Source organism: Triturus cristatus, chromosome 2_2 (genome assembly GCF_964204655.1).
Source record: "Triturus cristatus chromosome 2_2, aTriCri1.1, whole genome shotgun sequence".
Classification (NCBI taxonomy): domain Eukaryota; kingdom Metazoa; phylum Chordata; class Amphibia; order Caudata; family Salamandridae; genus Triturus; species Triturus cristatus.
Window position 1 is genome coordinate 756,210,571 of NC_140582.1, and position 25,315 is coordinate 756,235,885.

Below are 25,315 nucleotides of genomic sequence, written 5' to 3' on the forward strand. Positions count from 1 at the left end.
GTGAGCACTTTAAAGAAATGCTTGAGTGCCCCCCACAACTGGTTTGCACTAGGTCCAGTGCCCTGTACCAGGAGGAAGAACAAAGACAAATGAGGTATAAATATTGGGGCTTTGACCCCATGTAAAGAGTGCTGCTTGGTGCTGACTTGGACTGCTGGGCACCAGGATGAACCACCACGAAGGACTCCCTCCCTGCCTGGGCCCAGCGCTGCCCCTTGTGACCTGGGGCTCAGCTTGTGGCGAACACTGGATTTTCTCCTACTTTCTGGGAGCTGATTGCCCTTACACTGGATAGCGTGGCCGGCGCGAGAAGAAGTGCTGCCAGGTCCTTGTGTGTGGTGGAGCGCAGGACAGGCGCTGTGATTCCCCCTTCATTGCGGGTAAATCGTGCTAAGCCTGGGAGGACTGAGAGGGGAGAGCTGAGGGAAAGAAGTGTTCTCCCTCTCCCTGCGGGTAGTTGTCGTGGTGAAGGAAATGCCCAAAACCTGACGGAGACTCCACTCCGTAGTACAAGTCCAACGAAGGGACAGGAAGCCAGACTGTGGGCGGGGCATCGACCCCCAGGATAGGAAGCCAAGGAGAAAAGGCCAGAAGTCAGGCGTGTGGGTGCCTGACGGTAGGCTGGGCTTCCAGTGCCGAGCAGGAGAGCCCCGCGAGCCTGCATGTGGAGACGGAACCCCGTGGGCAGAAAAGATGGGCCGGAGCCTCGCTGACTCCTAGTGCAGACAAGTGGAGGCGTTCCAGGCAAGGCCAAGGTCCTGGGGAGAAAGGCCTGGGAGGAGCCCAGGTTTCACGCACGGAGGGGAGACAGAGTCGGTGCCTCTCCTCCCCCAACCTAAAGGAGACATCACTTCGATTTCACCCTGCCAGCGAAAGAAGCCCCGGTAAGTGGGGCTGAAAGGGCACACGGTTGGTGCCTACAGGTTGCACCAGGAGGAGCCCGGTGAAGGGGGCTCCCAAGGCACTGTTGGTGCCAGTGGCTAACTGGGGCATTTCTTTTTTTTTGGGCATGAGAGAAACAAGGGTGAGTTACACCCTCGCCCCAATTAGAGTACGGGCCGGTGGGAGCCACGTGCTCATAGAGCCCTAACTTGTGCGAACAGAGGGCATTTGGGACAGCCCAAGAAGGGCCCCAGAGGAAGGCCAGTTTGCCTAGAGATCGCCTTGCGTTCTGGTGGGGCGCAAGGCCCTAAGGTGCTGTGTGCACCTTACCTGTCTTCCTGTGGTGCACTGGTGATTATGATGCATGCCTAATGTAATTTCTGTCTAAGAGGGGCAGGATGAGTTATGTGTTCACCACGGTGCACTATTGCAGGTTATGTTTTGCGTAATGTATTTATGCTAAATGCCTTTACCAGTAGTTAATGGTTGTGATCGTTTACCACTTGTGTGATTCTAATGGTAATAACAGTGGCCCAATTGGCCCTGTAATGTATATAATCCCCTGTAAAGTAAAACCTAGTGCCAGATGGCACAGTGTACATATGTGATTATGCTCTGATGTGTTTTATGGATGATACAAAGGCTATTTTTTATATAACCCTGTGTGGAGTTGATTTTGTGGTGTGCCCAGTGTGTCGCTGCTGTGTCTGTGTTGCGCAAACGCTTTACACATTGCCTCTGGAATAAGCGTGACTGCTCTGCCAAGCTACCAAGGGGTGAGCAGGGGTTATCTTTGGTGTGTAACTCCCTTGCCCTGACTAGAGTGGTGGTTTCTGCCTGGCTTAAGCGCTTCCCCTAGCCATCCAGAAATCCCATTTCTAACAGTCATGAAGTTAACAATGTTAAATTTCCTGTTTTATTTCGCACAGAGTTTACAATTATAGGCCCCATCCGACAGCATTTGTCAGAGTCACAATGCGAAACGCCGTCCTATTGTATTTTTTAGAGAGCTTGCAGGATAATGCCCCATTCTCTTGCAGTTGTTAGAGTTCATAATGTTAATTCCCTCTGTATATTGTTTGACAAGGAGTCCACACTGTAAAACCCCACCATACTCTATTTGTCACGGACTTCACAATGTAAAACCCTTCCTATTGTATTTTCATGGGGTAACACCTTGCATATACACATCTAACTGTATTATACACAGGTTCTGTGTTAAAAATATCCTAATCTGTTATGAGCAACAGATCTACTTCTTTTGCGGACTAAGCCAACTACTGCCCAATCAAATGCTCAAAGAGAAGATCAGATGTGGGCGGAGGCAAAGCTCCCTTCTTTGTACTTACAGATTGTTAAAGCGCTTTTTCTGATGATCACATAAATTCTGAAAGATAGCTGTGCTGCCATGTCAGACATAAAGAGGCGTAAGACACTCACAGTTTTGAAAGTATGGAGAATTCACAGATTGAAACCCTCCCCAATCAATGAAAGCAGCTCAGCTCATTACAGGAGTGGAGGAGATGCAGGGGAATGGGGCAAAGGATGCCTGTGAGTGATGCACATGGGTCAGCCCTTGGTTTCCAAAATGTTAAGTTACAGAGACCGTTTTCTCTCGCCTTCCTATTTGGCCTGAGATCTCCAACACAACTTGAAGAAGCTGGAAACAAGGACAAGATTGCGAAAATATTGGCTTGGATTCTGTTTTTGTTTTTTTGTTCTTGCTACGTATCCTTTATGATAAAACTATACTCTTTACGGAAACTGTTTCAGCAGGGCAAAGGAACAATGAAACAGTCAGTGCTGAGCAGAACTGGCAACAACAAACAGCTCATAAGGCACTTCACAAGCAAATGATGGAAAATAAAAGATTGATATAAGAAGAGGAAAACAATAAAGTGTGTTCATCCTTAAGCTCTCAAAAATGTCTTTATTATTATTACAAAGCAAAAACCAAAGGAAATGATGGACGGAGTGCTGAACATTGCAAGCACTCACCCCCAGTCAACTGATCTGGGTTTAATCCATCACCGTTCTTTAGCCCACTCTGCCACCCCAGTTCAGACATGGCCATATGCAAATCAGTCTGACCCTGTGCCTCATGGGAACAGTCCAGCCCGAACTGCCAAGCCATGTCTTCCCTGGACCGGAAACAAGCTTCCTAGGACCGGTTTCTGGCATTTCAGCCGTCTTCAGCCAGGATTGCTTGAATCCAGTGGCAAAGTGAGCAAGGGACTCACGTCTGAGCATACCCTGCCAACTTATGGCGAACGAAGCAAAAACCAAAGGAAATGATGGACGGAGTGCTGAACATTGCAAGCACTCACCCCCAGTCAACTGATCTGGGTTTAATCCATCACCGTTCTTTAGCCCACTCTGCCACCCCAGTTCAGACATGGCCATATGCAAATCAGTCTGACCCTGTGCCTCATGGGAACAGTCCAGCCCGAACTGCCAAGCCATGTCTTCCCTGGACCGGAAACAAGCTTCCTAGGACCGGTTTCTGGCATTTCAGCCGTCTTCAGCCAGGATTGCTTGAATCCAGTGGCAAAGTGAGCAAGGGACTCACGTCTGAGCATACCCTGCCAACTTATGGCGAACAAAGCAAAAACCAAAGGAAATGATGGACGGAGTGCTGAACATTGCAAGCACTCACCCCCAGTCAACTGATCTGGGTTTAATCCATCACCGTTCTTTAGCCCACTCTGCCACCCCAGTTCAGACATGGCCATATGCAAATCAGTCTGACCCTGTGCCTCATGGGAACAGTCCAGCCCGAACTGCCAAGCCATGTCTTCCCTGGACCGGAAACAAGCTTCCTAGGACCGGTTTCTGGCATTTCAGCCGTCTTCAGCCAGGATTGCTTGAATCCAGTGGCAAAGTGAGCAAGGGACTCACGTCTGAGCATACCCTGCCAACTTATGGCGAACAAAGCAAAAACCAAAGGAAATGATGGACGGAGTGCTGAACATTGCAAGCACTCACCCCCAGTCAACTGATCTGGGTTTAATCCATCACCGTTCTTTAGCCCACTCTGCCACCCCAGTTCAGACATGGCCATATGCAAATCAGTATTATTACAAAAACATCAACTCCATTTCAGGAGCAGAACAGAAGGATCTAAATTTCAATGTTTCAAACAAAGTATCATCTGCTAAGGGTGATCGGGTTAGTAGAATGTTTAGCAAAGCAAAAGGCATATTGTGAATGCAAAAAGAAAAGCCCAACGCTAAAGTCATATATTTTCAAAGTGAGCACATCAAACAATTTTGAATACTGGAGCTGTTTTTGTAAAGTGGAACATCATAACACTTTTCTGAAGCTTAGCTCAACAAAATAGGGCAACTGTGTCTAGAAGTCAATAGCAGCACAGCAGTTAAGCACTGCCTTAAGCAATATTACATTTTAATGCAACCTACTTATGACAAGTCACATCAATTTCAGTTCAGATAAAGTGGGCAGAACACCCGCCACTATAGAAAGTTAGTTTTTAAGAGCTTTCAAAAATGAATATGAAATAAGTAACCTGCCATTCTGAGATTGAAATAAAGCCATAAAACTGTTACTTTAGGATTAACAGAACCCGCTTCTAACTGAATTAGTGTCCGACATCTTTTAAAAATAGAAATCTGATAACTTAATGGGTTCATACTTTAGTGTGAACAGACTGAAAAGCAGTGGCTTCTCACGTGCCATCTGTCCACGGTAACAGTAAACAATCTATTACGGCACCGCATGTAAACCTCCCGGATTAGATTTTGTTGTAAATTGAATTCAAACAAACATTTATTTAATAAAGTGTAATTAGATGGTGCTATACCGGCTGCTTAAAGAAGCATTTATTTGATTTCAAATGAACTCTTTCCCTATTTCCAATCCATATTTGTGTTGAATCAGAAAATAAATTAAAACCAGGCACCCGCGCTTTACTTTTAACATTAAAAGTAAAGCGCGGGTGCCGCGATTATACCTAAAGTAATAGAAAAAACATCTATTTCTTTACTTTTGGTATAATCGCGGCACCTGCGCTTTTCTTTTAACGTTAAAAGTAAAGCGCGGGTGCCGCGATTATACCAAAAGTAAAGAAATAGATGTTTTTTCTATTACGTTACATTTGGTATAATCGCGGCACCCGCGCTTTACTTTTAATGTTAAAAGTAAAGCGTGGGTGCAGCGATTATAACGTCATCACGATCGCTGTGAAAGCGAAAGTGATCGCGATGACGCTCTCCTGAGTGCTGCTGGCTGGCCTAGCGCATGGCGGCTGCGCGCGTGCACGCTCACATGCATGCAAGCGCTAGGCCAGCAAGCAGCACTTAAAAAAGCGCATATACAAAATGCCTCTCCGAGCTAGCGCATGCGCTGGGCTCAGCGAGACCTAAAAACTAGTATGCATGTCAACATACTGCCCTCAGACTAACCATTTCAAAAACATCATTAGAAAGAATTAGCATTTGATCAAGAATTCAGAATGTGGCTTTGAGGTTCCGTTGTTCGCACTGAAGAAAACTGCTAGTGTAGGCACACACTTAGTTTGAGCAAATATTAACACATCTAACAAAAAAACAGATCTGGTTTCACAATGGAATCTCAAAGCAATTGAAGGCCATCATAAATGCAGGAATTGCATTAGTTGTGCCCAAACAATTGAAGGCTCGGTGTTTACTAAAGATAAAATCCAGTGGAAACACAGAGAATTTTCTAATTGCAGAACAAAAAGTTTGGTATATACAATAATTTGCTCATGTGGGAAGATGTATATTCGAAAAACTAATTAAGAAATCAAGCAATGGCTTGTCTAGCATAAATCACGGATTAAAACAAAGACAATCCCTGCGCCACTTGTCAGCCTCTTTATGAAAAAGAATGATACAGAAAAAGATTTCAGATGGTCAGTGTTGAGCGTCATTCATCCCAATCCCATAGGAGGTGATGTCGAAACAAGGTTGATGCAAAAAGAAGCTTATTTAATGAACAAAATAAATTCAATACTGCCAATCAAGGACTGAAGGAGATACCAGAAATAAATAGATTATAATAGCCAACGATAAATTATGCATCCCGAATTAACATGTTCTGCTTTTACACCATCAAGAACTTTGTGTACCATGAGGCCATGCTATGATTCTCTTGAACGATTAATCAGGTCTGAGTGGATAGAAACCTCCAAGTAACGCCGTCTACGAACAAACAGATTGCTGCCTGACTCGGGATGGGGCATCCGGCCGCCAAAACTGGCTGTACAACCACATAAGATTAAAAGAAAATGAGACTTTTTTAGCCTTGCAGCAATCTTCCCCAGAGTAAATGATTATTACTCCACCTGCTAATTCACCTGCGACAGTAACAATGTTCCCATTTTCTATAATTCCTGAGTGAATTGATACAAGCTGGTTACAATGTTTCCATTTCCTACAACTCACCGGGTGAACAGATACAACAGTGAATTTAGCATTTCCGTTCTGGTAAAAATAAACAGATAAAGAACCACCAAGCCAGTTCTCCGCTTAAGGATATATACAGTTCACACTGTTTAAAGACATGTGAGCCAGCCATAGTTAATTTCAAGTAAAAAACAAGAACGTGTTTATTACATACAAAAAATTCAAGGGTATTTCTTCAGTGCGACTGGTGAGAGAAGAATTGGAGAACAGTGGTTTCCCCGTTGATGCAACGAGCAGAGGTACAAAATTACTCTAGGCTATGGTAATAGCAGAAGAAATTAGATGATGGCCAGTGGAAAACAGAATTAAAGCATCCACTCCACTTCCGATCATTCCTGTAATAATCCCCTTAGGCAGTTCCAAGAGGGTCATAAAAATCCTAATATCTGTGAATTATTCCTCTGGTGTTTTCAATTGTGTCAGACTGGTAGTGTTATCCCGGTTTTTTTATTACTGTGAATGTGTTTACAACATGTCTACCAGGGTGTGAATGTTTCGTTATTTGTCAATGAAGATCAAGTCTTTAATGTCATAAATCTTTCCATGTTCAAAGGTTTTGTAATTTGCCAATGAAGATCAAGTCCTTAATGTCATAAATGTTTCCATGTTTAGTTTTTAAATCTGTGTTTTTGCATTGGTTGTTAATTTTTTGCTGATTCCAAAGGTCTTCATAGAAAAAGAGGACAGTGTCTTGTAGGACATACTTTCAAATGCAATAAATGAATGTTTAAATAATTGCTTAATTAAATGTGAAATAAATACACAGACCAAGGTAGAGAATTGTCTTGGGTCTTTTGAAATAAGTGTTTCTAAACCATTACAGCCAGATACTTATGTTGCATATTTAACTTTTTAAAAGTGGCATTTTCAGAATTGCTACTTATAATCCACCTTTACCAATAAGGAGGGCTATAAATTACATTTATTTAGACACCAAATCAACATTGCTAACTGCTCGGTGTTATCCTATGGAGAGGTGACCTTGCAATAGTGAAATACCAGGACGTGTAAAACTTTAAAATAAATGTCCAACATTTTAAATACACTGCACCCTGCCCTATGGGCTGTTAAAGGGCCTACACTATGGGTGACATTTATGTGAAAAGGAAGGTTTAGTCCTGGCAAAAGGTTTATTTTGCCATATCAAAATAGCAGTTTTAAACTGCACACAAGAACAAGATCAGCATAAATGGAGAAGGAAGGCAAAGAGGTTTGGGGGAAGACCAACCAACCTAAGGCTGCCAGGTCTAACATTGTCTATGATCCAAAATCAATCCACTATATAGGACACCGCACTATAATATTTTGCAAGGTTCTATACAAGTTCCTGGAAAGATGTATTAGGCATCATCAGGATTTTCTGCTCCAGTGTCATTACCTCAGGAAGCCACTCCCGGAATCCTGCCTCAGATATTGGATGGATGTAAAAGTGGGTTGCATATAAAGTTGAAGATATACATAACGTTGGTCCTCTGCCAAGAAAGTAGCATCTGTGTGTGTAACTAAATACTGATATTACCAGATTTAACAATTGTGATGTTTGGCCAGAGCTCCAAATGTTTTCACCAGGATTTTACTATCAAGAATGTAATCTCATATTGCATAGGCAAACTTGAATTTAGGAAGAATGTGTTGACCTTTTATTCATACATGAAATAATTCTGTTAGCATTGAAGGCAAAAGGGAATACCACAAATACAAATTAACAACATTGCTTGTTTTTCTAACTCTTCATGCTAAAGAATCCTACTGTGAAATGTTTTACGTGCTTGTTTATTATTTTCTGTTTCTCCATCTAGAGACTGGCTACTCTGAGAACGCTTCAAGTAAATCATACAAAAGTTAAGAGCAGCCAGCAAAATGGCGGAAAGCAACTAGTCCTTTCTACTTCAAACAATATTTTAGCCAATACCCCGCAGGATTATAGCGGTTGTCCAAAATCATTCCCATCCCGTAGCCCTTCACAAGGCGAGGAAGCTCCAGCACTGCTTTTGGCACCTGAACACTGCAAATGCTCTGACCTGGAACTCTCTGGAAACAGCGACCAGGAGTCTGGTGTGGAGGACTTAAGCTGTAGATCCCCGAGTGGCGGTGACTCTTTACCCAGTGAAGACAGTGGCAAAGATCCAGATTCTGATGAAGCTGTTTTTCTCACTGCATAAGATTGTCAAACAGTTCAGCGTAAAGACTGAAGTTTTAGCATACGCACAGATTCCAAGCCCAGGATGGTGCCACTGCCGTACCATGTAAAGTGTCACGTGAGACTTTGGATTTTATTTGGCAAATGCCATAATTACAATATCGTTTACCCTCAAATACTGTGAAATCTGTTGTCTGGAAATATCAATATGTGTTAACAATGTTCATGGTTTTTAAATTCTCCGAAGCAGATAGACGTGTGTGTATGTATGTGTGTATATATATATATATATATATATATATATATATATATTTACACACACTAGTTGTTTCACTATTGTAGATTCACAAGTATTTTTTATTTACTGTCCATAAATGTGTAAGGAACATACATTTTACATTATATTTTATATTTTAATCATAAGAATACACCTCGTATTAAACCATAAGACAAGAAAAATAATGCTACAAAACAAATATACTGTACTATTGCATAAGGATATTTTAATTATGACTGATCCATTCTATCAGTGATGGAAATGCAAATATTTGCATTAGTCTCTTAAATACTTAATGATATTCCTTCTTTATTTCTAACATTGGGACATGAAGTATCCTAAAAGTCAATTATTATCACATGGTAAATGCTAATTCTTTTGCGCACTCCAGTCCTTTCCTCATATCAAAGCTTTATAGGCAATAGTAACTTGTTCAAATTGAATGTGTTCTTTCTAGCATTTTGTAAATGGACTAACCTCAAAATGGAACCCATGAGAATAATGCTCCTAGTCCACAGAAGTAGGAATGTTGAACAGTTACCAGACCGGGTGTATTCTCAGAGTAAAGCATCAAATATGTTTTATGCCTTTGAAAATGATCCTGCCTCTAAAAGCAGAGATGAACAGAACAAGATATAATCAAACTTTGGGCTGATTCCCAAAGCCAATTGTACATATAAGCTGTGGCACTTTTGCATTATAATTATATATGTGTTGATGTAAAAAAGTGACCTTATTTGTACAAATGTGACATTTACAAACTAATTCCACTACTGCTCCTAGGAATCTGTACTATTCAGTCATGCAATCTGAGTAAGGGTTGTAGAATCAATTGTGAACGGCATGTAGTCTGAAAATTACCCTAAATTTAAGCTTAGACCTAGTCAAGTGTCTTTATGACTTCCTTTTGTAGCTGAGCTCTGAAAATAATCCCCCATATTTTTACATTAGAAAGTAAAGGTATCCTTTTGGATACTCTCCCAACAGGAAAGTGAGCAACTGTTATAAGGGAGGCTACAGATGCAATCCAAGAGGACCAAAGGATTCCCATGGTATTTAATGGTAAATGACATCTAATTTTCTAGAAGAAGCACTTTGAATCCAGCTCACTAAAGTCATTTAAGAACAGCGTTGAAATTGCTCAGGGTATAAAGATGTACCTTTGAAAAACATCATCACCCATTTCAGGCAGATGTGATCTGATTAGGTACAAGTGCTCTGCTGTCTTTAGTCCATTTTATATACAGCGAACGTATTTTGTTTACAACTAAGTGATTAGCCGCAAATCCAAACTTAATTTCTCTAAAGTTGCTAGTACTGTTCCCAAGAATTAAAATTGTAATATAGAATTTTTTTAAACTTAATATTAGGCTGATCTAGCACCTTTTTTATGTGTCTTGGGCAAGGAACAATATGGAGTATCTTGTTGTTTATGCTTCTAATAGAAATATGCTTTAAACAGTGTACAATTGAGGAAGGATTTGACTACTGATTGGACCACCTTCCCCAGTGCTGAGCCATTTTTTGGCTATTTGGGGTAGTGCTCAGAGCTCCATAACTTTTTTTCCACAAATGGTATCCATGCCAGAATTTATTCCTTTTTTCGAACATCCTGAGAATGCTTAAGGTACCCAGGGGTTGTGGATTCCTTTCAAGGGGACTGAGAAAATAGGAAAAATGTAGCTAAAGTTTAAGTGTTTTGTGGAAAAATAGGAAAAAGTGCGCCGGAAAAAAGTGTCAGGTTTTTCTTTAAAAATTGAATAAACAAATGGTATGCTGTGCTAGTCACAATTTTCCCAGAGTTCAGGAACATGCAGAGCGGAAAAAAACCAAAGTTTTTAACCACACTGTTGTCCTTTTTCAAAGAGGTAGCCCATTTTTTCTATTTTTTTGTGCTCTCAACCTACTGCCAGTTTGTGATCGAACCAGTGTGAAAATCATGGATGATCCAGGAAAGCTTTAGATTTCTGAAAAGTAGACCGGATTCTGAATTCAGCAAGAGGTCCTATGTATATATCCTTCACGGTTTCCCCAAAGAAACTGTTGAAATAAAATATTGAAAACGAGTAGGAAAAAACGACCATGTGTGACATTTTCATATGTTACTTTTTGTCATGATGGCTGATTTAAAAAAGCAATATACCATTATATCCGCAAGACCGTTCTAGTTGTGAAGATACATAGAGTTTGTAGGTTCTCCAAGAACCCAAGGTAACCAGAGTAAACAATTGAGCTGCACCGTACAATGGTTTTTCATTGTGTACCGAGTAGAGACCCATTCATATGGTGAAATATATGGGGAGCCTCAAACTGCCTTCCACCCAGCATTCCCCCAAGTCTCCCTACAAAAATGCAACCTCACTTGTGAAGGTAGACCTACTGCCCGCAACTGCAAAGTTTGTAGCTTTGGATTTTGTGTCCTAGATCAGCAGGCAACTTGCACATTTTTGAAAACTAGACACCTTAGGAAATCTTGGGTGGGGTGACTTGTGTGGCTCTCACCAGACTTTTATCCTGAATAACTTGCAAACCTTGACAAAAAAACTAATTTCCTCGATGGAAAGTTCTGGAATTTGAGGAGAGTTATAAACTTCCTTCCACCCAGCATTCCCCTAAGTCTCCCGATAAGTGGTACCTCACTTGTGTGGGTATGCCTAGTGCCCGTGACGGAAAACCTCTCAAAACATGGATACATGCCATTTTTCCACTCAAAACAGAACCTTTTTTTTTTTTTCCTAAGTGGGTAGCTGTGGATTTTGGGCACTAGCTCAGCCGGCATCTTGGGAAACCTAGCACACCTGCACATTTTTAAAAACTAGACAAGTAAAGAGAACAGGGGTGCATGACCTGTGTGGCTTTTACTAGTTAATTTTACCCAGATGCCCTTGCAAATGTTAAATGTTGGTTAAAAAAAACACACATTTTCCTCTCATTTCGATGACGGAAAGTGATAGAATATGCGTGGAGCCACAAATTCCCCACCACCCTGAGTTCCCACATGTCCTCCGATAAGATCGGTAGATCACTTATGCGGGTGGCATTTATATATATATATATATGTGTGTGTGTGGCAATATATGTGGCAATGAGACCACAACACAAATGGCCCTACAGTGCTGCGTGAATAGGTTATCAATAGGGGTAGCTGCAGTATTTGGGGCTTAACTGTGGCACCACCCTTGCAAGGGTATGAAACCCAGCTATTTATTAAAACTAGACGAGAATGAGATTCCAGGGTGGTTTATCTTGCGTGGATCCCATGAGGTTTTCTCACCCACAATGCTCTGCAACCCTCAAACTTTGCCTGAAATCACACATTTTCCTAACATTTTTATGATGGACCACTCTACGTAAAGCCTTTTGTATCAAGATCTCTTGGCTCACTCACACAAGTAAGGTATCATTTTTATCAGGAGACTTGGGTGTATGCTGTGTGGTAGGACATTTGTGGTTCCCCACAGATTACATATGTTTTCCTCACAGAAATGTGAGGAAAAAGTTTGAGGTCTGCAGAGCATTGTGTGTAAGAAAATGATGTGGGATCCATGCACACCACCTTGGAGTCCCTTGGATGCCTAGTTTGCAGAACTGTCTGGGCCTGGTAGGTTTTTCCAGGTGGCAGCCTACTCAAGCCCAAAATGTGCAGCCATTCAACCTTTTGGGAGTCAGACACACTCTCCTGTCTTAAATGTAAAAATACACAAAAGAATCAAATGTTCTCTACTTTGGCACTGCGATGGGATGGTTTAGCCCAGAGGGGAACAGAAAGACTGTTGAGGCTTTAGGGGTTGGGTGAAGCAGGGCCGGACTGCCTACCGGGCGTTTTGGCATGCTGCCGAGCTGGGGGCTGATGTCACTGCAGTGGGGGCTAATTTTGTTGATGGCGACCTGCGTGTGCTTCAAAATAAAGCAAAACGAATTTCGTTCATCACACGCAGGTGCCCCATCAACTAAATCAGCCCCCAGCTCGGCAGCATGCCAAAATGCCTGGTAGGCAGTCCGACCCTGGGCTTTCAGAGCATCCTGATGTATAAAAAATAATTAAGGACTCTCTCTGGTGCAGAGCAGTGGCCCACACCTATCCTGGGGAGGTAGTGCAACCAATGGCAATTGGCCAACAGCCGCAGTTAAAAGGTTAAGGCTATTCTAAAGATACTCGTCATTTTACCACATCAGCAATTCCAAAGTACGTAGAATCTTTCACAGCTTGGATCTCAGGAGAGTACCTTGCTCAAACAATCCTACAACTACTGAGTTTATTTAGGTTGACATACAAGTTAGCATTGACCTTTACTAACAAGAGTCCCAAATAGACTATCGAAGAATTGTCACAAACAGAACCTTGATCTGTTCAGAGTCAGGTGTAAATGTGGGTAATAGCCTTTCTGGAATCTAAATCCTGTGTTTGTTCTCTTGCATTTTTCTATGCTGGCAATTGGTGTGAAATGCAATTTCTGTGCTTTGATTCTCATTCTACTGGTAGGAAACCTGCTCCTGCAGCTCTTCTATGCTGGGTAATCCTAGATGACAGCTGTCGAGTTTTTTGTCTCAAATTCACTTCATGCATTTAACTAGAATCATTTTAAGGTACTGATAGCAGGTCTGCCACAATGAAATTGCCAAATTGCAAAATTAGGCTGCCAAAAAAATCCATATTTCCAGGGGGGTGAATTCTAATGAAGATATTGGATTTTGAAACAGTTCTGCATGACATCATGCTTCTTTCCTGAAGCAGTGTCGTCTTGTCATCAGTTTTCTTCACTAAGAACCTCTCCTATGTTTATTTAAGCTTGTGTTGAATACTAGTTGAGGAAGTTATTCTTTGTGCCTGTCACATAAGGGAACATAGTGTGGCACTAAAGAGATGACTTTTTGGTAAGCATTCCACACAAGAACAGTAAGAGGATGGCAAGTTACTCAAAGTTTATAAAGTTATCTGCTACCCTATTCAGCTTACTGATGGCCCATTATCCAAGTTTTACATTTATCTTGCACTCGTACCTCTTTTCAAACACTCATCACCATTCACCTATACATTTAAATAAAAGATCATAAAAAAGATGTTTCCAACTTTTCGGGGCTGTCATGCATGTCAATTAAGAAAGCATAACTTATTTCTAAATTTAGTTCCAGATTTGTCCTCGACTGTTACATTGGACTCATGGATATTAAATAGCAAACCAAGAACCATGCCAGTGACTTATCTTTCACTGTATGCTTGATGTGTACAGAGCAGCCCCTGCCACTCTAATAACCGTGCAAATCTATGAACTACTCTTCTGCCCAGCACGAAGATGCTTGGGTTGCTGTGTAATAAATTACATGTCCTTCAGAGTCAGTTTGTCACTTGCTTTTCTAGAAGTTCTAAAATAAGGGGAAAACAATAATCCATTTCCTTTCATATTTGCCGTTTCATTCCTGTTGCACACTGTCCCATTGTTCTTTACGTTTTGTGGCTACAGCAGAATCTGACCTAAATTGTTACCTATTTCAGCACCAGAGGGATGTCTCCTTCCCACATTAAGGTTTAAAAAAATAAATAAAATGAAAGCAGCTCTAGAGACGGGCATTAGTAAGGATCTTGGTGTGCATAATTGCAAAAGGTATTTTTTTTGTCTACTAATCATTCCATTGTGTTTAAACCACCACTCCCGGCTTCAGTTATGTAGCATCTTGATTATAATTCCCACAGCAGGCACGGAAGCATTTGTGTTGCTTTATTTTTTAAAACCATGTTAATTTCAGGGGCCACCATATCAAAAATATGAATATTTTGTGACTGTTTCTAATTGTTTTTAGTTTAAAATTAAAACGTATTCTTGCAGTGGTTGGTGGCTTAAGTTCGGGTGTGCAACTCAGTGTATGGAATTGTTTTATATTCAAATTAGAAATAATTTAATAACTGCGCTATACAACTTTAGTTGGTTCAGGTTAATGTCTGCATATGGCAAACTTGAAGCATACTAATCGCCTCTTTACATGTGACCTGTTAAATAGCACAGGGATCGTAATTAGTAAGTGGTGCGATGTTAATTGCTGAGCTGTGATAGTTTGCACCCTTCATTTATGGCAGGTCAAAGCTGCTCAAATTTAACGAGAGAAACAAGTCTGGTGTTTACTTGGACATGCGGACTTTGGTGCAGTAAACACCAACACCTGCATGTTGTTTCCCAGAAAAGTCAGAATAGGCAATCGTTATTGCATTCAATATATCCCAAACACCTTGTGTCAGATTTTAATAGATTTGATACTTATTGCGTCCGACAAGGCCACTTGTAATCAGACTCCTAAAAAGTAAAAAACCAATAGTTGTTAAAATTCAGTTCTGGGGTGCCCATTAGAGTAAGTTATTTCTTTATTAATTCACACATTTAGAATATTTGTAAAAACCCGTATTTCTCAAGTATCGGAATGCTTAATTCCACAAAATGTGACCGCACTAAAATGTTCGTGCAAGGCAGAGAAGGGTAACCATACTTGTGGCATGGCCTTGCCTTTAGTGAGTGGCAAAAGCGGTACATATTTGTAATGTGGTTTGCTTGGAGGTCTTCCTATGGCCTTGGATACAAATGTGCCCATCTTGTGTCTCTTCCGTGGTGGCAGGTGAACTTTGAAAATGGTCGGGGCTAAATACTATATGGATCTTGCGAGTGAGAAAAGCAAGAAACCTGACTTCCTCCAAGAGTAGGCACTTAAGAAGGATGCCAAATTGTGCGTTGTATAGCTCACCTTCCCTTCAATATAACTTGTCTAAAATTTCACAGATTGTGTAGGGGAACTAATTAAATATTAAAATTCTTTCTTGTGTGACAGAAAAGCCTTACTAGCTTAAGGGGTTTTGGGAATTCACAGTCCCCAGGAAATCTTTTGAATGAGATTGGGCAAAAAAATGCAATTTTCAGCACACTTTTTCTTGAAATTGGCCAAAGCAATTAAAGGTGGCAGTTAAAAAAAATATCCGGGTTTGTAATTTCACATGGTGTGTCCTTTTGAGAGGCCTAGCTTGCTGTAGAGCTCCCTGTGCAACTTGCACAACATAAAGTTCAATCCCCTCAGTACCAACTCGCCTTTTCACCCTTCCAAGGTTGCCAAATCTGGTACCTTCAGATATAGTCATACTAACAATTATTTTTAGGATTAGGATTTGGGCATAGCTGCCAAGTGGCCATTTTCCTGATTGGCACCTTTAGCGAGCCTTGCCATTTTAGCCACAACACTAGCATCTTGGGTTATCTATCTTCTCTTTTTATATTGTGTTACTATGGGACCAAAAAGAAATCCTCACGAAGTGTGCGGTTGTCCAAACTGCTAGGACTTGCTGACTATCTCCGAAAAACACAATGCCGCTTGGCAGTATGCTAACATGTCTTGGTGTGTTAATTCTGCATCTTGTTATCCTTTTGCACTTCACAACAAAGGCAAGATACAAATTTGATTTACACTGGCCTGAAATTTCATTTCCTGTGAAGGACATCTAAGAAGTATGAACAGCAATATGTGCAGTTCTGGACACATGCCTTAATTCCCCAGTTATAACTTAGAAATACAAAGACTGGGGCCATATACTTTTGTTCTTTTCACTCTAGTCCCACACTGCCCCAAAAACCAAGCGCTATCAAAGCCAACAAGTCTGATTTAAAGTGCCAACACATGCAAACATAGGCATGCACATAAGTTCACAGACCTGTCTCTTTCTCTGCCTCCGATATTTGAAAGTTAAGAATGTTTCAGGGGATTTAGGGCTAATGCTTCATTGTCATCTTATGTGGTACAAAGATCAGGACTTAGTGCCTATTTAGATGTTGGGTGGTGTGGGAATTGGTGGATCCAGATTAGTTTCCTGAAGACTAATAATTTCAAATGATTTGGGCACTCTTTTACTGAAACTTCTTCCCTGGTGAATATGTAAATTATACGTAAGCTGTTGAGGGGATTTGAAACTACATTTGGCTGAACCAAATTCAATTTGGAACTTTTCTTTCAAGTATTCCATGATTAGTACAAAACAAATCCAAATAGTTTGTGGAGTTCTCGAACATTGTCAGCAGGGCTTTTCCTTGGAGTTGTATAGAGACCATATGTGAAAGTCTCCTCCACATTTTATCATGTAAATCAGGAAGTTCAATATAAGGGTAAACGGTAAAAAATTATTATTTTGGACAATGGTGGCATACATAGAGCTACCAAGTGTGTGACACCTGTAGCCAGTCCTGGCTTCTCAGTTAGTAGCTTTTTGTATGCTGGGACAGTTAGATCACTACATACAATGTAGATGTGCAACGTACCTGGAAAGGAATATAAAGGCTTTAGATAATTTTCCGCAACAGATCTCCAAAAAAAAAGGGTGTATCACAGTGCAGCCTATAGCAGTGCACTGAAGCGAATTATATTGGAATGTAGTGGCCCCTGTATTGTGCTTTCCTACACCTGAGGCTGCCAAAGTGTTTAGGGGAGAGGTGGAACTTGCAGTGTCATAATGACAGGGCATGCCATTGGCTAGGGCATCTGAGAGATAATTTGTCTGCAAATGGAGGAACCAACTCTGTTGCGAAATGATAGATGAGAAGTGGGCTAAGCCTAGACTTGTCCGTTTAACATATAAAAGGCATACTTCTGAGAAGACCGAGCTTTGAGAGACAGAACCATCCATATCTAGAAAACATGAAAAAACTGCTTGTTCCATGAGTCGCATTTTGAATGGAACATGGTGTCTCCTGCTCAGACTTCATTCATTTGAGCTAATGTTCTCCAGCCATGAAACATAATCTTGTGTATTGATGAAAGTAGGGGAATCGCCGGTACTCGCACCACTTCTCACCAGGAGAATTATGATAACAGTCCCTGGCACTCTTCACTGTTTGGAAGCGCAGAATCTTTCAACGTGACACAGCTTTTTGTGGAGTATAATTCTCGATTACAAGGTCCCATATAAAAAGCCACAGTGATAAACACATCATGTGAATAAAGAGTGCAGGCCTCAAAGTGACTAAAATAAAAATATGCATTATTGCCCGCTCCTGAAGGCCATAACGGCTGTTAATTACCCTCCCTCAGCTATGGGCCTGAACTGCAGTTGAGGACACATAATGAGGGCTGCTTAATAAAGTCCTAAATAGATTTCTACAGTAGGTATTTCACCTCCTGAACTATCCTATCAGTACTAAGACTTAGCTCAATTCAGAGAGCACAGATGTGTTTAAGTCAGATTAGTGCATCTGGTTGGGGTAGAGCGCAGGAAAAGGAGAGTCTGTCAGCAGCCCAACCAAGGACAGGGCCTGTATTGTACAGCACACTATTAATGTGCAGCCATTGTAAATTTTATAGATCACCTAGGCTGTGTGGGCGGGGAGCAAGTCTGAGGCCTGAGCGTACAAAAGAATAGGTTTTTTTAAAAGTGAGGTGTGTGGTGCTTCTTTCTCTCATATCTGCTCTGGCTCTGCTATGTTCATTTCTGATCTGCTCGTGCCACAGTCTAGATCTGGAACACAACCAATAGCTTGAAATTATTCCACCATATGCTTCGGTATCTGGAGCAGAAGGGACAGCAGACCTAACTCCCATTATGACGGAGTTGTTTGTGTATTGGGGAACAAAATTAGATGTCCTTTGGAAAAACGAGGACTAGCTTCAACAAGAGGTTTGTGAATATTTATTCCTTAATGCTGGCCTTTACATCATTTTTAGGATTATATGTGCAACTTAAACATAGATCAATTGTTTCAATTTAGGTCTATTGTGGGCTCTTTTGCTTGCTCCTGTCATTAGGAGGGGGATTCATGTAAACACATTTTAATCAGTGACTGTGTTTGTTTGGAAGATCTCCATGCAGTTCACACCATTGGTGTTGCATCTGCTTAAAAATGCATTTGTTTCCCTAAAATATGTTTCAATTTTGTGGCAATAGACATATTTATAATTTCCTGGCGGTGGCGTAACCTAAACCACTTCTAGCTTATATTAGAAGTTTTATAACTTCAACTTATAGTTTGGGTTTATTGACTACATGAACGATAGGGGTGAGGAAAAAACATGAAAACACAAGCGGTACAAGAGGGCATAGTTTGAATGAGGTAGTAGAACCAGTTTGTATCGGTATGGTTCAGTTATGAAGACGTTAAGTTACAGTCATCAATTAGCAGTTTTACTTAAATTGTTTAGCTGTAAATTAATGTTATGGTGAAGAGTCAGATAACTAACAAGATCCATTAGATTAAGAAAAAGTTCCAGGCATGTTATATTATTGATGATAGAAAACCACAAGCAAAGTTTTTTAAATTTTCTATTAGGCATGCATCAAGTTATAGTCTCAGGAAGTTGTTCCATCATTTTTATTACTCAAAGCTTTTGCGAGCCTCCTGTGATACCAGTCCTGGTTAGTATACAGTTTTGGTCTTTTACAATAGAGAAACCAAAAGTAAGTGCTTAACTTATACAGTTCTCTCATTTAGTTACTAAAACAGAGTTTAATTTATTCTCTGTACTCTACAACGCCTATTGCTTTAAGTGAATTTGATCATTTATAATAGCATATGAAACTGACCTACTTTAAATAGTTCTGCGAATATCAAACCGTTCAACATATTTAGTCTCATGTTGTTTTATTAAGATGCAGGATCAAGCACACAAGCAGTTGCAGAAACTGACAGAACAAAAAGATGTTTTGAATGTGTAGAATGCTATTCTGACATCCTTAATAGACGACCCTCCAAAAGCTTATTTATCTTCTGACCCTTACAGGTGTTTAAAAGAAAAATTACAGTTAAAAACAAAACCTATGAAAATGTTTACTTCCATCTAACAGTTGATTTGTTTACATTGAAAGCTGCTGCTACAACAAGATGTGACTCCTTTTTAAAAAAATGTTATAGTTTTATTTTTGTACTTATTTATTTTAATGTATTTTTGATGTAGGTTTTATTTGTTTGTTTAAAAACTAAGCACCACTGTTCTTCGCAAGGACCATAAACACTAGCAAAAGTCACTTTCTTATTGCTTTTATTACCATATTAGTGTTCTATGTGATAACATTCTTGTTAATGTTACAATTTTATGAAATGTGTTTTTCATTGGAATATGATAGTCATTTCTCCATTCATTAACAGGCATCATTCACTGGGAGGATAGCTGCTAAGATTTTGTTCAGTATGTGTTGAGCTAAGAAAACAATGAATTAAACTAATGGAGTGCAAGATAAAAGATGACTCTTCTCTGATTTGGCAAAAGGACTCAATTTAATGAGCACTGTATTGTGTTATAATTTGTGGAAAAGTTACAATGCTTATAGCAAAATATTTGATTACATGTAAAAGTCACCATTGCAAAGATAATTACATTACAAACTTGTCATTCTCATGGAGCAGCCAAATGAAAGGGGAAAGTAGAATGTGTTTTCATGAAACTTTAAAAACACATCATTAAGAAATTGTGTATTACGTTTGACCTCCATGGAAGAGAGGTTTAAGTTCCCTTAATCCCATTCAACGTATTCAGCTTTGACACCACAAGAGTGCAAATTAATACAAATTGATGTGAACCCAGCCTTTTCATTGGTTCAATGTCTAGAGTAGTGCAACGTCTGGAAACTTTTGGTCTGAACAATTAACATTGTATCTTGATGCTGTGTAAAATGATTGCCGTGGTCACTCAGAATAACCCGAGTTAAGTATGTTTTTACAGCACTTTTAAATAAAAAATCTAGGATCATTACTGGTTCACTTCTTTGTTATATGTTGAGTAAACCTCACACTTTATATGATAATTATGATTTCGCTTAATAGAGGTTTCATCAATCAACTTTGTGAACCGCAAATCTAACCACAAGAGAAATGCAGTAATCCAAATCAGTTTCTGTAGATTTGAATGTTCGTGTGGAGTATCAAGAGACCAAACAGTTTTACAAAAATTGTTCTTTATTTATTGTAATGTTTGAATTGCATTATATCAAACATTTTCTCTATACTGTACAGTGCATTATTATATAAAGTATATGTGGGTCTTTGCAGGTTAACGAACTGGAGAGTTAATCATTGTTGTTTCAGATGAAGCTTGGGAAGTGTCTAATCAGATTTTGCATTGGACATAAATAATGATGTATATATCTATGCTTTTAAATTTACCCACAAAGGTTATGTGTCAGATCTTAGCTATATGTGAAATAATATATCTTAGGTTATCTAGCTTGTGAGATTGTCAACATGAAATAGCTTGTTTCCACAATCATATTGCCGGTGATTTTTGCTGGTACTTTCTTTGAGTTTTCATGTATTTAAATGAAGGTTGCAATGTTACACACAAAATAATTATGCAATAAATATCTGGTAAAGTGACTTCCTTATGAGATCTCTTTAGCATTTTTGAATGATGGTTACTTTTTTTTAGAGCAACATCTTGCATTTGTAAGAATTGTACTTTCCTAATAGTATGCAAAATATATATGTTATCCGCATGGTGGATGCACTCAAAGAAGAAATCATAAACTCCCCAGCGCTAGGTACTTTTGATCCCCAAAAAAACACCATTCTCACTACAGACACATCCAACAAAGGACTGGGAGACCCCTTTTCTCAAAGGAACGGCAAGGAAGAAAATAGCATTGCCTTTGCATCCCGGTGTCTTTCAAAGGCTGAGATTCACTACTTGGTCATTGAAGAGGAGGCTCTGGTGTGTTTCTGGGCAGTGAAACACTTCAAGTTTTTTTCTTTGGGGTTTGAATTTTACCATTCGCACAGACCACAAGACTCTCACCTTTATATATACACTACACCCCGCATTTGCAAATGGGTTCTGGGCCTTAAACTTCAGTTTCAAAGTGGAATATGTCCCAGGTGATGACAACAAAATTGCCGATTTTCTGTCCAGAACACCTTTACAAAGACTGCCAGAGGAAATGCTAGATAGTCCTATCATGGCTATAACAGACCCTGCCCTCGCGGAAGAAGAATGGAAGAAGACAAAGGTTTGTGCAGGCTTAAAGAGATAATGGTGAAAGGGTGGCCCAACAAGCGCAGTGAAGTCGATGAAGTTATCAAAGACTTCTGGGAGGTAAAGTACGAATTGAGCACCATAGGAGAGAAAGTGTACCTCCAGAATAGAATTGTACCCCCTGAAAGTCTGAGGAAAAGAATTATGGGATTGGCACGTGAGGATCACTTGGAGCGTAGCATAACGAAAAACAGAATTAGAGAGAACTTCTGGTTTCCAAGGATGGACGCCATGGTAGAACAGCTAGTGAAGGACTGTCACAGTTGTGCCAGAAGCGATAAATCTAAGTCCACACGCAAAGCCTCATTGTGCCATCTTCCCTTGTCACCGACAATGGAGTACAGTTCACATCGCAACTGATGAATTACTTTTTAACTAATTTGAACATCAAACATGAAAAAACTGCTCTCTATTGCCCCAAGGCCAACGGCCTAGTCGAGAGGACCAATAGACTAATAAAAGATCACTTACAGTTAGCTATAGCTAATAGTCATGAAGTAGAATCATCCTTCTGTGACTGTTTATGGGCGTACCACACCTCACCTAATCTCATATCTGGGGTTTCCCCTTTTGTTGACCTCAGGAGATGATAACCCTGCACAGAGTTCAACCTCAGTAGGTTGGGTGGTGGTAGGGTTGTGGATTTTAATTCCAAGGAGTTTGGTAAAACGGTTGAACATCACCAAACCAAGTATAAGAAGTGGTAAGACAATAAAAATGGAGTCAAAGCTCTCAAGTGGAGGGTAGGTGACATGGTGCAGGTCAAGAGGAGTGTAAATTCTACCCTCCTTGTCGTGTTTCCAAAACCTTCAACAATGTGGTACTCGTTGAGAATGGACAGTTGTGGAGTTGTGACAAAGTTGTCAAATGTAACAATGTTTTTCATTAGGTAAACAAGGGAGGTGTGTTATAATCTTCCTTTTCCTTTCCTTTGGTCATTCCCTGCCACCTCTCTACCTCCTTTCTCCTTGGAATCTCCCTTTAGAGCTTGACTTAAAATGTTGGTGATGGCCTGTGTTTTTGAGGAGAGTGGATGGCCAATAAACCAGCAACTGGAACCTTCTTTGTCTCTTTGGTAATTACTTCCAACAATATACTATAGACTAAATATGCAAATGTTCTTTGTCCTGGATATTGCAGTTTGAATTTACAGGCAGATTTATTTTCAGTATGAAAGTCTCACTGAGAAATGTGTAACCTCAATTGTACATTGGTGCCTGGCTGAAAAGGTATGGAGACATATTAGATGTGTTATAACCAGAGGAGGGAGGACCTACACAGCAAAATAATTCTGAGCAAGGTAATGGTGAGTGCAAGCACTTCGAATGACAAAATGCTAAACACATTACCACTAGCAACTGGCACTCCTGGTATGGGTCATGGGCAATTCTTCAAGCGGGAGACGAGGCAGTAAGTAACCGTGTACACTCCATCTGCTTCTTTCTAATCATGAAATCCAACATCTTCTGTGTAATAGCTGCAACATTACTTTGCATGCAAGTCAAGTTGTTCCTGAAAGACCTTGTATCTATGTTAGCATGCAGTTGTGCACCGAATAACCTATACCTAAGGACCAGATGCAGAGGCATTGTAGGCAAATGCTGCAGATGGTCAGGGGTATAATCAGTCTGGCTTGAAGCTACACAAGTTGAGACAATATAGTGGAGAAAGCAGCAGGCTAAAAAAACTAAGAACACAAATGAGATCTGCTGCAGAAAGAATACAAGGGTCCAAGAGGTAATTAAAATATATACTTTAGTTGTAGCAGGAAAAGCCCACTGAGAGGAAGTGAAGGCAAATATACAACTCATATAATTGTCAGCTTTAGATTCTCCTTTGCAAACTCAATAACATACCCATCATATTACATTCTTAGCCTGGGAAAGAGAACAAGAATTAGTAAATGTAATTAAAAAGACATGCCATACAAGAAAAACTGAAAAGTAAACAATAAATCACTTTATAGAATACCACAGTATCAGTGAGAGGGCAACAGATTAAGAATTCACTGAGTGTAAGGGAAGTACGTTCTGATCCATTAGCCTCAGCAGAAAAAAAGGAGCTCACATGGGCAGGGACACCCAAAGATGGATAGGAGAGCCCTCCATATGGCACCTGCATACATTTGTGGTACCAACACACACTGCCCTGAAATACACAGATAGGTAAGTAATTTAAAGCCTTGCTACATTCTGGGAATAGAAAAAAGGCAGAACATAAAAGTACTTTCTAATTTTGCATGAGTCAGCAAAAGATTTTTAACATTTAAAGAAATAAAAACCTCTTAACTAAAAGATGACCACCTAATAGATGCCTCTGTGTGGAACCCCCATAAGCTTGGGGGCACAATCCAACAAGAAGGCAGATCTTGAGGTGAGGAGACACAGGAGCAAGGAGGGAGGCTGCTGTGGTTTACATTCCCTCACCCCTCATTCAAGGGGAGTGATTGACCTAGGCAGTCCTGAGTATAGTGGATCGTGGGCCAGGCAATGCTGAGTGGTGATGCCTGGTGTGCAGCTCCTCCTCTCCCATCCAACTGCTTATATCAATCTCTTGAGGCACCTTGCAGAAACGATCAAGGATCTCCCTCTCTTCCCCCATAAGCCTCTTAATGGTGGCCACAGCATGGACATGCTGAGTGGACACACAACTAGTACACCAAAACAAGTCTCTTCACCCACCTGTGCCCAGTGTCAGGACCCCGGGTCCGCTAAACATCCATCGCAGCCCAAGACGGTGCTTGGCTAAACCCCTTTGAGCCCTCAACCTGGCTTCAGCTTGACCCTCTTAAACCTCATCACCCCACTGCTCCTCATGTCCAGCTCCTTTATCTGACTCTGCGACCTCAACTTTCACCTAGAGGACTTGACCCACTTGATCTCCACAACCCACCTGGAGGAACTCAACGTACATGGACTCACCCTTTTCTATGCCGCTTCTCCCCTCTCCAAAACCTGCTTTGCTGGGAATAAACGATAGTATAAAACTCTGCTACCGCAGGTTTATTGCCATAGCATTGCTGCTAGCGAAAAGAGAAATCACTATACGTCGGGGCGCCAAACATAATCCTATGAAAGTAGCATGGCTTTGAAGCATGTCATATCGTGATATGCAAACCGAAGTATATGCAACACTCCAGCCCCTGACTTTACGACCCAAAGACATATGGCACGTTTACCGCTGCTATCTGCAGCAGACACAGCAGTCCTCCCTAGATCCCTCTCCCATGCACCAGCCGAGACCAACAGGATTTGCACCGGCTACTCCCCCGCAGCCAGATGACACACTAGCACCCTAGAGCTATACGCATTCCTAATCATATCCGATACGGTCCGAACTATCTATGAACTGATCAACACCTCAATGACCGTTACAGAGAAAAGCTGTTGCACCCCACAAGCATAGCGAATGTAGTAAGACACACAGAGCACACGCATGGAACCTCTCCCCCCTTTCTTTTCCTTCCCTAGCCCTTTTTTTTCCCCCGCTAATGACTAATCCCCGGTTGAAGTTTCTGTTCTATTGGACACTTATGCTTGAGAAGTGATAACTCATGTAAGAAAACACTTGACAATGGGAATGTAATTGTGT

At 40.7% G+C, this 25,315-nt stretch overlaps 1 protein-coding gene across 1 annotated transcript in view; it reads left to right on the forward strand.

The window, feature by feature from the left end:
- MTMR7 (myotubularin related protein 7) overlaps positions 1-12,543 on the forward strand; it is a 276,881-nt gene extending 264,338 nt beyond the window's left edge. The window contains exon 14 of the mRNA XM_085642011.1: positions 8,126-12,543. Coding sequence (XP_085498137.1) covers positions 8,126-8,488 — 363 coding nt within the window. The 3' untranslated portion in view covers positions 8,489-12,543. The remainder of the gene's footprint in view (positions 1-8,125) is intronic.
- Positions 12,544-25,315: the final 12,772 nt, after the last annotated feature.